We start from the raw sequence: 14,992 nt of genomic DNA, 5'->3' as shown, positions 1-14,992 counted from the left end.
TAGCTCCATATAGACATTTAGGATAAAGTGCACCTTCTCAGCCCAGAGCCCAAACCTTTTCTCCATCTGTTACGCTACAAGGGTGATTTTCTAAGGAGAAGGAACCTTCAACATAGGTTCCGGGTCTCAATCACGCCTCAAGATCTCTGGCAGTTCACGCAGTTTGCAACATGCCTAGGGACTCAGTAAATCTCAGATGAGATTTCCTCCACCACCCCCCCGCCCCCGCCTTTTTTTTGACAGAGAATCTGTAACTTCAAAAGTGCTGGAATAGCTGAAAACGCCACGAATTGCTAAGCGTGGGAACCTGGGCAGAGTCCCAGGCAGGCTGGCCTGCCCTCGAGGGAATCTACTTAGTGCGAGGCAACAGTCCTAGATTGGGGTTCCGGCCCCAACCCAGTCACCAACCAGCTTCATGACAAAACTAATCGATTGCTTCGTAAAACCCTTAAAGATCTTTTATTTCATGGCTTTACAAGTCCTTCTCATCTACATTTCTGCCCTCTCTGCCTAAATTTTTAAATTTCACTGTATTGTATGCCCTAAAATTCTACCACTTAGAAAGCTGACATTAAATGATTCTCAATCACATAGCAGTATGAATTAATTAACACATTCAAACCTTCAAATTGCTAGCTAAGATCAGTAAACCCTGAAAAAAGTGATGTTGCTTTGGAGAGAGGAGGGAGGGGGAGCCCCAGGACACAGAGAGTGTTAAGGCAGTAGGATGGGAGCTGGGAATTTACCCACCTTATTGGAAACAGTGTTGTCTGTTGTTGGCAAAGCTGTGTCCTCCATTCATCCCCCAGTCCCATGAAGCACATGACCACTGACGTCCTGGAGCCTGGGCACATTCCACGCAGAGATGACTGCTAGGACTCTTTGTTAAGGCAAAGAGAAGAGAGGCTCTGTAGATCCAAAAGCACCTGGGTATTGTGCTAAAAGAAGTGGCCAATCTTAGCAGTAATACAACCATTGTCCTTCATTCCTTCCATCTCTGCTAGAACCCATAGTTCCACTGAGGACAGAGTCTGGGAACTGAAAACTCAGTGAGGCTGGATGAGGCAGAGTCAAACCCCCTTCAGGCTTGTTCCAGATCGACAGATGTGGGCTGAAAAAAAATACCTCGAGGAGAAAAACCAAAGAACTGTTTTTACCGTACTCTAAACTCTCCGAACATAGGGAGTTCCATGTGCAAGAATATTTTGGTGATAGGTCTGCACCCTCATTGTCTTATAAAATTTAAGGGCAGAGCTAAGGGGCCCCATTTATTCCACTGTGTGCCTGACATCACAGCAGGGCTGCTTTATGTGTAAGCCAAGAGAATACTCTGAAGGAAAGAAAGCATTTTACAGTGCCCCTTTGAGGGGTACCTAAGAACCCCAAGGATTATCCTTATTTCCTACATCTGAACTGGCTGAGAGGATAAGCAATCCAGCAAGCTTCTCTTTGCCTTCCATCAAAGGACTTGGCAACTCTTGAATAGGGGAGGGGGGGCACCTGGGTGGCTCAGTCCATTGAGCATTCGACTCTTGATTTTGGCTCAGGTCATAATCCCAGGGTCATGGGATTGAGCCCCGTGTAAGGCTCCATGCTGAGCCTGGAGGCTCAAGATTCTCAATCTCTCTCTCTCTCTCTCTCTCTCTCTCTCTCTCCTTGCCCCTCTCCCCCTCTCATGCATGCTCGCTCTCTAAAATAAAAAATAAATAAAAATCAATAGGGGAAGAGGGATTGGTGATGCCCAGTTTCCAGAATTTTAAAACATTTTATGGCGTCAGTTAAGTAAGTTACTATGGCTGAGAACAATCGTCCTACTTATCTAGTTCTATTCATTTACCTACTATCATTTTAGTGTCAAATAACTTATTTCCCCACATATTTCCTAGCTTCATTGTTTTATTCGATTTTGAATGTTCTGAGTGTCTCAGAAGCTCTGCTGATGTCACACCTCTTCTTCAACTTGCCAAAAACTTTGTTATGTACATACCCCTCTACATTTTTCTCCCTCTTCTGAATTCTTGCTTGTTATGGTCTTCCTTTGATCTTTTCTGTATTGCAAAGATCTTCCTGGATTAGGATTCCTGGAGCATTAGTAGCTCCAGGCAAGAAGGGGTCCAACCTCAGGGGACTGATGTGTGTCCTTTCTGGTGTCCTTCAGCTTGGGACTTCCTGTAATGGGTGGGTCAGCTTCCCAAGGAGGAGGTCCTCCCCTTCTTGCCCAAGAAATGAAAGTTGACAAAATGCACAGGTGCGCTCTGATCGTCATTTGTCTGAATTTTGGTCTTTTAAGCCAAATCGTGATTCATTTGTAAATGACTAGGTGTGAACAGGCAATTTATGTATGATTTTATCTATATAAACAAGCACAATTACAACAGCTGCTGTGGCAGAGAGTAGTCTACACACAAAGCTATTTTTATAGTCTTCAGAAACGGTGCCTTCTTAATCTAGCACCTCTGAAATCATTCAAATGATCCCGCACAAAGGGTGTTTGTTGGTCTCTGGTGTGAGGAATGGTCATTTTCGCTGTAAAGAAACTCTATCCCAAAGGGAGGCACAACTGCAGAGGTGACTTGAGCCTACAGCACTCCTGTGTCTCCTACGGAGTAGCAATTAGCCTCCGATCCCTTCCCTCTTCAAACACAATGAAACAAAACACCAAAGAGGCAGGCAGGAAGAGAGAAGGTTGGAGGCACAAAGGCAGGATGCTGTATTTACTTGCTAATTCACCCTTCAGTCATGCAAGCTGAGAAAGTGCTTTCCCAAACCACAGTCTCTTAGATCTGGGATGGCCATTCCTGGGCAATTAGTCCAGACCTATTACTTGCAGATGAGGACACCGAGGTGTGGAAAGGTGGGGAGACTGCCCCAAAGTCCTACAAATCTAAGCACAGTGAGGTTTAGTGCTTGGCTCTCATACTACTCATCTAATGCTCTCATAGTGGTTGCAAATTATCCCAGAACCTTAAGCAATCTTGGGGTCCCAGGATTTTTTTTTAAATGATGGACTCCAATATTATTTTTAAAGATGGATTTCTTGGGGCGCCTGGGTGGCGCAGTCGGTTAAGCGTCCGACTTCAGCCAGGTCACGATCTCGCGGTCCGTGAGTTCGAGCCCCGCGTCGGGCTCTGGGCGGATGGCTCAGAGCCTGGAGCCTGTTTCCGATTCTGTGTCTCCCTCTCTCTCTGCCCCTCCCCCGTTCATGCTCTGTCTCTCTCTGTCCCAAAAATAAAAATAAAACGTTGAAAAAAAAAAAATTAAAAAAAAAAAAAAAAGATGGATTTCTTGTTATGATTATAGGTACTTATATACACAGGAGAGTGTTAACAGTCTAATTAATAATCACCATAATGAAAACAAACCTCAGTGCTTTGGATTTCCCTTGTTGATCTCTGGGCATAGGCCCACCCGTAAGAATGGATCAGAATTATTTCAATTTATACTTAATTCCAAAATCCAAATGTCTCAGAGGTACATTTGAGATTTGTTTCACCCAAAGGAAGCAAAGACCTCCAGTAACCAGACTGATAATTTGCTTGCTCGTGCATTCAACACACTCAACACACATTAACTCCCCACACTGCTCACCTACCCTTACGAGAATTCGTAACTGCTTTGCAAGAAATCTAATAGCGCCCACAGTCCCTCCAACTGCCATGTTTTAACCAGGTTGACAATATACTCTGCTGAACTTACTTTCCCAGAGTAGTTCATCCAGAGAAAGAGGATTTCACACTACCATTTTCTCCAAGTGGTGTAGGTGGAAAAAAGGAAAAGAATGCAAACTTTGTTTCTGGTAGAAAACCCATGGGTTTGGCACCCTTCGAGAAGTACATAATTTTCTTCTTGATTCTAAGAAATATCAGTTCCCTTTTTCCTCTTTAATTCCTAAATTATGATCTATAAAACATTGCCTAGAGATCCTAAAATGTTTGATTGTGTACATATTTACACTTAAGTGGGCTAACAGTTAACAATATTCTGAGACAGATGTCTCATACTGTCCAGAATGTGATCACACACATTTGGATGTTTCTTCTCTTATTAGATTAAATTGTAGAGAAATGAAGCAGGGTTCTAGGCTTTCAGAGTGGGAATTAAGCCTGTTGAAGCCTGCTAACCCCAAAAAGGGAATTAGCAACCTGGGACTTTCCTTATTGCATTAACCTAAAAAAAAAGAAAAAAGAAAAAAAAAAAAGGCAGATATGTATACCCTTTAGAAGGAGTTAATTTTAAATATAGAATTAGGACAGTGGTCTATTTTGCATGGAGCAAGCCTTATTTGCTAGTTTTGAATGTTAGGTCCCTAACCTGTTAGGTTTTGCTACATAAACATCAAACCCCAACATCTCTTGTTAGCATTTAGTGGAGTTGGTGATCTTGATTACATGAAGCAGAGAACTCAGGGATTTATCTGATCATTCAAATCCAGAAAAAAAAAAAAACAACAACTGTGGCTTGACTTAATCCAGGAAGTGCCTCAATTTTCTGGCAAACATCTTTCCTTTTAAAATATCTTAAGGGTGGGGTGCCTGGCTGGCTCAGTCAGTGGAGTAGACAACTCTTGATCTTGGGGTTGTAAGTTCAAGACCCATGTTGTGTATAGAGATTACTGAAAAATAAATTCTTAAAAAAAAAAAATAAGAAAAAATGTCTTAAGGGTAAAGCTGATGGATTTGTTATCAGAATAACTTTGAGTTCTATATGTTTAGTTAGTAGTTTCCAGGTAACTAACCACATTCCCCGCTCCCCCCCTGCCCGGAAATGAATTTAGGAATTCCTTTGAACCCTTAGCTCCAAAAGAAAATTACCCCCTGTTGTGCGTTCTCCATCAGGATAGTGAGATATGTTTGGAACAGAGGGAGACACTGTCTTTTGTTGAGACAGGTCACAGAGTCAACAAAATGTACCCCAGCGAAAGGTAGAAGATGTTAATAATCTACGGTGCAACATTCCTCTATAGTTTAGCAACTCAGCTTCCAATGGTAGGGTGTGCTTTCTGGAGATTCTAAGTGCAGGGGGCATATGGGCAGCGGTTAGAAAGAGAAAAGCACAGAAAGAAGCGTGCTAGGAGAAAATTACAAGACAGGTAAGAAAGTGGGTAGGGGTGCCAGAGCCAGGCCAAGTGGAGAGGTAAAGCTGATCTTGAAAACCTTCAACAACAAAGGCAAGACAATCATATCCAATGATGTTCTTTGTTAGATGAAAGGCAGGCCACCCCTGGGGAGCTCAAGCCTGTATCTACAAACCCAGGGGACGCTTCACATAGAGAAAGGTACATTCTTCTTTCCCTATCAAATCCAGGTTGTTCTAAGGCTCCCTCCAGGCCTCAGCTCCAAGCCTGCTTCTATGGAATGTCTGGCGTGCCCGGACAGATTACCTCATGAATTGAAACCTATGGACTGACATGGCCTGGTGCTATTTATGCTGTGTTTACCCAGGCTTACATCCAGCCACATAAATTATACATGTATCTATCACCTGCTGGGGAGTCCAAATACTCACACAGCACAAAGAGGAGAATAGTAAATGATTTCCACAGATGACTAAAGTACACAGTTTAAACCGCTGCTTTATCTAGATATTGAAACAAGAGGGTTTGTGTGAGAATGGTAACTCTTTCCGTGAAAACTTTTTGTTTAAATGGACTTGGAATCACATTTCATAAGCCTAATACCACTTTGGTAAAATTTTTTCAGCAGCCACTTTATATCTAATGCTATCATAGAGACCTTATAGCATTTTTGCAAATTCATTTACGTAATGCTCAAAATGACCACTTTAGATCAGAGGTCAGTCAGCAAACTTTCTGGAAAGGGCCGTAAATATTTGAGGCTTTGTGGGCCATCCAGGCTCTGCCACAACTACAAAACTCTCCAGCAAAAAGTAGCCACAAGAAAATGCACGACTAGACGAGGGTGGCTGTGTCCCACTTTATTTACGGACACTGAAATTTAAGTTTCATATAATTTTCACATATCATAAAATATTATTCTTTTGATGTTTTTCAACCATTGTTACCTTGTGGGCCCTGTGAAACAGGCAGACTTGGCCAGCAGCCCAGAGGTAGCTGACCCTGGATGTAGGTGGCTGACAGATAAACATCATTGCTGTCATGGCAACCATTAAAGGGGCCTGGAGTTCAGGGAGGAGCGTTCCTCAGGGCAAGGCAGCAGTATTGTGGCGTGCCTTGCAACTCTAAGCAGATTCCAGGACCAAGAGCATTAGCATCACCGGGCTCCACCCCAGTCCTCCAAATCCAAATCTGCACCTAACCAAGATGTCCATGCTATTTGCAAGTCTGAGAGGTTATACTGAATTTGGAGAACGCTTGGCAGCATGGTTAAAGCTTGGACTCTGAAATCAGAAGGACTTGTTCAGGGGCACCTTGGTGGCTCAGTCAGCTGAGCGTCCGACTTTGGCTCAGGTCACGATCTCGAGGTCTGTGAGTTCGAGCCCCACATCAGGCTCTGTGCTGACAGCTCAGAGCCGGGAGCCTGCTTCGGACTTTGTCTCCTTCTCTCTCTGCCCCTTCCCTGCTCACACTCTCTCTCTCTCTCTTTCAAAAATAAATAAACATTAAAAAAAAAGAAGTTCTCTTTCAAAACTTTGGGCCTCTCATTAGCTATGGGCCTTAGACAAATTATGATTATTATTACCAACATGCACCAAAAAGGGAGTTTCCTGGTCCATGCTAAACACTTGGAAAGTGCCTGGCAGGTGCAGTTCATTAAATGCTTACTTTGACCCAGTTCCAGAAAGCAAATGCCCACGTAAATACTCCTACTAAAGGCCACCTCCCCAAGGACGGACGCACTCCTAGCCAGTCACTTGAGTTGAACTCCTTTGACAGCAGCCCCACCCCCACCCCACCCCCACAGTCGCATCCATAAAAGAAAGGAGAGACGCCACAAGTCCTGGCCGCAGAGTGTAAAATATATTGATGGTTGTAAAGGGACAGCCTGGAGACGTTTCAGGTCTGCAGAGACGGCGTGCAGCATACACATACATGCTCTGTGTTTTGAAACCATGTCATGAGGTTCTCAAATACATCTCTGTTTTGAACACGATGTTTTTGTTTTGTTCATCAGCGCGGTTTACTACTCTACAGTTTCTCCTAGAGTAAATGAATAGAATGGCTGTTTGCAGAGCAACTACACCCTTACTGAGATGTTTAAAAGGCGAACCGTTTCACAACTAGATCGACCTTTGAGTTAACAGCAAGATGTTTTCCATTTGTTTGTGTTCACTGCTGCAGTGGAGGGGAGGGGGCCGGTCACTTTCCAATTTATTCTTTGTTCACGTTTAGTCACCGACAGGCTCCAAAAACATAATGAGAAATCAGTCTGTTCAAGAAATTAAATTGTAATTTGGCTGTGGGTTTTTCCAAGACCCTTAAAGTCAGATAATTTCAATTTACAAGAGGAAAACAAAATTGGCATGATGGAAAACTAAGTAACAAAAAACTACGGCAAAATACATCTGTAGAACACAGTGGTCAGTTGTAAACAGCTCAGAAGGGCAGAGAAAACAAAAAGTCCTTCTAGAACACTAAGCAGTCCAGTGACAAACTCTGCTTTTTTTTTTTTTTTTTCCTAGTGGCTATTTTCCTACCACAGTGTTGAGCTTCATTATATTAAATAACTTATATGGGTAAAAAGGAGTTTGCTAACCAGCAGCCAACTCAAAATCTTGCAGGAAGAGGGAGGAGAGGAATTCAAAACACAGCACACACTAAGGGGAAACAAAGTCCAGAGTCAGCATTCAACCAGTCTTACCCCTCCTGGCGATACCACGGGGCTGGAGTGGGGATCTACATGGAAGGTTTTCTCCCCTCCCTCCTCTCCCTTTTTCATTTAAGTTAACAAAGAAACATGGGCTTCCTCAGAGCCAGCACTCAGCTGGGCAAGTCCCATTAGCAGCAAATGTTCAACCAAATAAAAAACACACACACACACAAAAGAAAGCTCCATCCAGGTGCAGAGCTGTGATTCACATGGAAATTCCAGAAGATGAATCATGTGCAGAGCTGGGATCTGTAGAGGATTCTTTCTCAAGTGTCTTCAGCGAACATTTCAGTCTCTCACAAAATCCGAGTCAATCTGTCAGCTGTGGGAAACAAGTCCCCCATCTGCTCTTGAGTGAGTTTGCTCGCGGGGACTTAGCATGTTTTTTTGTAGAACTAGATGCCAGAAAACAAAGGCCAGCCCTTCAGCGATCCGAGCGACAGCAGCAGCAGCAGTGACAGTCAGCATCCCCCGTTGGTTAAACTCTGCCTAAGAGGCTGGACCTGCGTTGTAAAGAAGACAGGATGAGAACAAAAGTGGCAGATTATTTCGGTAAGGATTCAAGGGCCCTGTCTGATACTAGTTTCACCTTTCCTAGGCTTTAAGTTTGATTACATGTAATTAAAAAGAGAAAGAAAAAAATACGAAGCATTGAAGTCCATCTGTTTTTGTGCTAGTGACTTGCTAGTCACTTCAAATAAATATTAACGGAGACGGCAAAAGCTTTGTTTTTAGGTAAAGCTTTGAGTGGCTTTATATTAAAACAAAAACAAAAAGACAAACAGAAGTCATTAATTATAAAAAGCTTTCGCGTCTGCACTGGTCTTATCACAGATGCGTTTACTCAGTAAATAGAAGCATCTTCACATTACATGTCCATTGAGAGTACTTAACAAGAAAGGTGTCTCCCCTCGGAGGTACATTTGTCATTGCCACTGCTGAGTGTGTCTGGATGAACGGCTCTAGGGTGAGCAGGAAAAGCGTCTATGTGAAATTATCTTATTGCCTTCAAAGCTAATGTACATACAAGTTTTCAGGTAGGTACTATCACTCTAGAACAATTAGTCTTCGTACCCACTTGACACACGGGGGTTTGCAAACGCTCATAGCCTATTTCCCCTTCTTTATCCTCTTGGTGATTGCTATGCCTTGACCTCCTGCAGTAACCCAACACTGCAGGAGCACAAGGAAGACTGTGCTTGCCTTCAGGGGGCTTACACTGTAGGGGAGACAAGCAGCAGTGCACTACAAAAAAAACGCCTTGGTCTGTAACAGGAGAAAACTGCCTTAGACTCTTTCTGGGGAGATACGAGTCAGGGAGGGGGAGGCCCTGGGTGGGGGGGCCTGGACATTACACAGGATATGGAAAGGGCAGAGTGCGTGGCTCACACCCGGACTCAAAGGGCAGTTTGGTCTTCAGGGCTCCTTAAAAACAATTTTCATGTTGGGGCGCCTGGGTGGCTCAGTCAGCTGAGCGTCCAACTCCTGATTTCGGCTCAGGTCATGATCTCACAGTTTGTGAGTTCGAGCACCACGTCTGACAGCGTTGAGCCTGGCTGGGATTCTCTCTCCTTTCTCTCTGCCCTTCCCCGTCCCCCATCTCAAAAATAAATAAACTTAAATTAAAAAAAAAAAAAAAAACAATTTTCACGTGAAACTAGTCTTTTATACCAAAAATACATCTTCACTGTGTTTATATACATATTTCCCTGTATACCAGTCACACTATTTGTGTCGGGGCCAGTCCCTCAATGAATGCTTCTCAGAAGTATTATTACTGAACACTTGAGTTGAGTACAGCTCAGCTCGGATTCACGGATTTGCGTCTGAATTTAAGCCAGTCCAGGGCCCCTCTTTTTCACTTCGCATTTCTAAATTCTCCACTAACTTCTTTGGTCACATTTCAACCAATCAAATGTTAACTGGTATTGTATACTGTTTGTATAATACATACAAACAGGAGAAGAGATTGTACAATTCGATCTTTACTTTGACTTACAAACCCCTCCAAACTAACCACCAATCAGGAGGAATAGGGCATAAAAGAATAACAATCAGAAAAGAATAACAACTGGAAAAGAAGGATGTGGTAGGTTTGGACTATTTTCAAGTGTCTGGATTTCATGGGTCACACGGATACCAGGCATCATTTTTGTACAACCAATTTATCTGCTTACTAGTTTTTTTAAAAGTCTCTAGGAAAAGTAACCAGAGCTAAGCTATGCAGCTATGCTCAAGGGCCATATCAACCTCATGCTTGAAAGAAAGAAAGAAAGAAAGAAAGAAAGAAAGAAAGAAAGAAAGAAAGAAAGAAAGGGAGGAAGAAAGAAAGAATTATGGAGAGGAGAAGCGTGGAAAGCAAAGTTCACCTAACAATTAGGAGGACAAGGAGTAATTCCCAAATCGTTTTTCCAGCAAGATGTGGACTATGAGCCTCATGTGTTACACATGAATAATGCTGAAGAGTGCAGTAAATACCCTTCAATACCAGCACAGAGTAATACAAAGTTTTAATAGAAATGTGCCACTGGCAGGCCCACAATGTCATTAAAAATAGAACTGAGCACCAACCCAGCAAGCCCTGTTATATCCCCTGATTGCAGGTGTTGGCCACACCTTCTTTACGTCTGTGTCTGGGATAAAAAACAAAAACCAAAACGTGTCCAGTCCTTTACCCATCACCATGACGTGTTGTAAGGCTGATATTTTCAATGCCTCTGTACCTCATCCCTCCGTGTTGAGAGGTACAAAGAAAACCTAACTTTTCCTTTGAAACAAATGAAATCACACAAAACCAAATATATCTCAGACACCCTGGTTCGCAAAACCTAGCCCAATACCGAGTAAAACGAAGACTCCCAAATGACTCTGGGAAGAACAGGACCGTGCTTGTCCACCCTGGTACAAAAAGGCACGTGTTCCCAGAGGTTCTTAGTAGAAATACAAGTAGAGCAATTCTGATTACGTGATTACTATATCTTGGCCTATTTTACCTATTAAAATATCTAAAATAGTTAAAACATACATTTAGCTATCCTTGTTGTTTTCTTTTAGAAAATACATTTGAAAATGCCAATAGATTAATACGATTTTTTTTTAATTTGAATAGGTTCTGGATTGTCTTTTAAGTCCCAGCTTCCTCTCTCTCAAACCAAAGTGGGGACCAAGATCCAGTCACTAAGAAGAGTGACACGCTTAGATTTACTGAGCCAACTGGTACTTGGATCTCCTTTATCTGAGGTCAAATAAAATTTTAGTTTTAAAACTATTAGGAAATATAGTCTGAACTTGTTGTTTTTTTAGATGATGAGGAGAGTCAGTGTTCTTTCGACCGTACCATGGGGTAATGTCAGTTCTTCCATAAAATAACGGGAGAAAGAAAGGAGAGGAGAGTCACTGTGTATCTAACAGTATAAAAAAGTGAAAGGCGATAAAACTGAATGATGAGGACTCTAAGCCACAAAAATCCAGCTGACAAGAGTTAAGGAGCAGAAAGGATTCAGAACACACAGGGAGGGACTTCCTACAGAAAAGCACATGGCTTTCCCCAGGTACGTCCAACATGGCCCATAGACCAGCAACGAGAAGCACGGAGACTCACCTTAGGGACTTCCATCTGTCCTTCTCTATGTGATTTTCAGGTCCTTCACTCTCATAGGAAGCCAAGTAGAGTGCTACAATCAACCACAGGTAAGAATGCATTAACACTGAGGCCTTCTCTTGGTATTGCCCCCGCCCCCATCCATCTCCTGTTTAACCGGAGCCCACCCCTACAGCAAAACTCTTTAAAATATCCAATGACAACTGAGAAGCATCACAGTTTCATTACGAACACCGAATGTCACTTTGCCCCTGACTGACCATCTCAGACCCAAAACCCAAGGGGTTCTAGGCCAAAAATGCACTTAATTAACTGACGGTTTATGAGGCAAAACAGCTTACAAATGCAAGCCGCACAATGCTGTCCTATGCTCACGTTTATGTTCTTTATGAAGACGGGGAGGGGAGGGAGATCCTTTCCTGGTAGCCTTGATTTTTAAAAAACCTTTAGAAGCTAAAAAGCCAGATTTTCTAGGTCAAATTTTCACCCCTCTAATATTTTTTTTATTTGTAAATCAAAAGGAAACTCATGCAATGATTTTAAAGTGTGTTATTAATCCTATTTGTAGAGATTAATAACAATCAAGCCCCCTCTGGAATGTGTAATATTAGTGCAAAACGCACTTCAGTCATTATCAAAAACACTGTCAATCTACTGGGAAAAATACTATTGATTTCTAGAATATTAGGATATAAAAGATCAGTACAACAAATCCCTAAGTCTTTTACAAAGTTTAACTCTCTTCCAATCAATTTTTTTTTCAGTATAGACAATCACTGTTTCTGCCTCAAATTCCTTAGTTTAAAAAAAACAATTATGTTTATTTGTTTATGAGAGAGAGAGACAGAGCGGGAGTCAGGGAGGAGCAGAGTTGGGAAACACAGACCCTGAAACAGGCTCCAGGCTCTGAGCTGTCAGCACAGAGCCCGATGTGGGGCTTGAACTCACAAACTGCGAGATCATGACTGAGCTGAAGTCAGGTACTCAACAGACTGAACCACCCAGGAGCCCCCCAAATTCCTTAATGTTTTAACGGGTCAAGATTTTCCACTACTTTTTCAAAAAGCAGCAGGTAGCCACTATTTTTTTATTTTTGCTTTTTTCAAATTACTTTTAATATCAACATACCACAAACAAAACACCTTTTTTCTCCCATGAAGCATGTCCAAACAAGGGGAAAAAAATCCTTCAATGACTTTCCGTTTGTGCCCAAAGCTTTGCAGATCTAGTATTATAAAGAATGCTTAAGCACAGAAACTATTTATGGGTAAAGAATGAGTGCCCGATTCAACTATTTTAGGGATAAATCATATGGTTTCCTGTTCAACAGAAAACTCTCAAGTGGAGTAGGTCAGAAGATAGGCCTCCTACGATAGGAGGAACGAGGCACCAAGCATGTATACAGGAATCTCCCACTTGCAGGGTTTTGGATGCTGCTGGCAGTTCCAGCCGAAAGGCCTACTCACCATCTTCACTGAAGACTGGTACTGTGAGCAGATACTGCAAGATCTTCCGGTCCCTCTCAAATGGACACTCCACTTGTTTCCATATCATGAATTCACTCACTTGTTTGGCCAGTTCCCAAAATTTCTAGGAAACAATAAAAGAAGTGCATTTAAAGGCAGCCATCAAAAATCCTGAGCATTCCATTTAATGTTTCCTTCTGGCTTCTAATCAACCGAACTACATGACTTTCTTAATTTGATAAAAACTCGCTATAGGTATTTGCGAGGAATAAGTATAAATGTACTCATGTACCTCTAGATATTAATTAATAATAATGTTGCAGCTACTTTCATTCTACTCAGTATTGTTATTTTCTTTCTTTCTTTTTAAAAAATTTTTTAATGTTTATTTATTTTTGAGAGACGGAGCATGAGCAGGGGAGGGGCAGAGAGAGAGGGAGACACAGAATCCGAAGCAGGCTCTAGGCTCTGAGCTGTCATCACACAGCCAGACGCAGGGCTCGAACCCATGAACCGTGAGACCACGACCTGAGCTGAAGTCGGATGCTCAACCAACTGAGCCACCCAGGCGCCCCAGGATTGTTATTGTCTTACAAAATAATAAAGAGAAAACTTTCTTCTAGAACTTCAGAATAAGCTTAGGCTGCCTGGCCTGAGATGTAACGTAGGGGGGCCTGGACCCTCTCTGTGCACAGATTCTTGCAGCCTATTCTTACCTCAAAATTGACATGGCCGTTTGGAAGGCGGTTGGCACAGCCCTCATTGAGGAAATAAATATCTTTGATTAAAAGACTGAAGAAGGGTATCACAATCTAGAGAAAAAAAAAAAGATTTTCATTTGTTTGGGTAAATATTTAGCTTCTCATCAAACAGCACAAGAAATTAATGAACAACATTAGTTCTGGATTACATAAAAGGCTACCATGAATTAAGATAGTGTTTTGTTTACCTCCCATGACATTAGTTTCCTCCCTTACATAATTTTGCTTAAGATGCAAATGCTATTACTAACCAAAACGCAGCAGAGACAATAGGCATTAGGAAGTAGATGGCTTCAGGTAGTTTCTGCAGTTTTTCCCATTGCAACAGCGTATAATAAATCTAAAAGGTCTAGCCATCGAAGGAGGGGAGATCTAAAAGAACTCTTGCTTTTCATTTAGCAACTCCTTTAGTTAGAGCAAAATATTAACGGAATACCTGTCGCTGCAGGTCCCAAGATTTCAAGATGCGTGACCCAACTCCCCGCTACAATCTGTGCTGTTAGATCATTGAGACTTCTACATTCTAGAGGAATGTCTTGTTAGATGAACATTCATTGCTCAAGATCATGGGAGAGGTCAGGATTTTAGGTAATAGTTGCTACATACTTCCTCTTGAGTAAACCTGGCCTTCATGGAACAGAACAAGTACGCACCTGTCCTCATGGGAAATCACCTAAGCAGTACCTTGCACAATACGTTGGGAGATGTGTACAAGTGAAGGAGGAATATAAATGTGTAAATTAGAATGTCTGTTTGAAAAACAATAAACCTCCTCCAGTAAGGTTTCTTTACCTCGTGTCTTTGATTTGATGAGGTGGTATTTAATTAATTACCCTAAAATAATAATCTCTAAGAAAGCATCCTAAATCCTGTTAAGTCCATAACGAACAAAGAACAAAGCTCTGACATAGTAACTTCCACTTTTACTCAAATGCCAACAAGTCTTTGAGGACTCTAAATTTGCTACAATGCAAATAACGTTCCAAACACAAGTTGTGCGCCTCAGCTGTTTACTGGAGAGCAGGTTTTTGAAGTTTCCCTAAGCTTATGACTCATGGGGTGCATCTATCCTAAATGAATGGGAGGTCTGGAAAACATACCTATGGGCTCAAACACACAAATATGAAGTATCAGCTTTCACCTCTAGAGATAAATTCGGATTTCCTCATAAAGTCATTTTTAAAAAGCAAGCTTTGGCTATTTTTGTTTCATTGGTCACTGAAATAGCCAAAGTGAATCTTCAGTTTTGATAGTGTCTTTGAATATACTTTTAAGCATTTACTATCGTCTGTGGAAGTCTCTAAAGCCAAATTGATAACGATCCCCTCCTTCAAATATTACTGGCTAATTCTCTATTATTTTAGAACGAAACACCTA

At 41.9% G+C, this 14,992-nt stretch overlaps 1 protein-coding gene across 6 annotated transcripts in view; it reads right to left on the bottom strand.

Annotated features, from left to right (window-relative positions):
• Window positions 1-6,915: 6,915 nt before the first annotated feature.
• Window positions 6,916-14,992, bottom strand: part of RASGEF1B (RasGEF domain family member 1B) — a 559,703-nt gene continuing 551,626 nt past the window's right edge. For all 6 annotated transcript variants that reach the window (XM_045473602.1, XM_045473603.1, XM_045473604.1 and 3 more), the window contains 4 exons: window positions 13,571-13,666; window positions 12,855-12,978; window positions 11,389-11,461; window positions 6,916-8,290 (listed from right to left, as the gene is read on the bottom strand). In XM_045473602.1, the coding sequence (XP_045329558.1) occupies window positions 8,266-8,290; window positions 11,389-11,461; window positions 12,855-12,978; window positions 13,571-13,666 (318 nt within the window). In that variant the 3' untranslated portion in view covers window positions 6,916-8,265. The remainder of the gene's footprint in view (window positions 8,291-11,388; window positions 11,462-12,854; window positions 12,979-13,570; window positions 13,667-14,992) is intronic.

The sequence above is a fragment of the Leopardus geoffroyi genome, chromosome B1, assembly GCF_018350155.1.
Source record: "Leopardus geoffroyi isolate Oge1 chromosome B1, O.geoffroyi_Oge1_pat1.0, whole genome shotgun sequence".
NCBI classification, from domain to species: domain Eukaryota; kingdom Metazoa; phylum Chordata; class Mammalia; order Carnivora; family Felidae; genus Leopardus; species Leopardus geoffroyi.
This window is presented reverse-complemented; position numbering and strand designations above follow the sequence as displayed.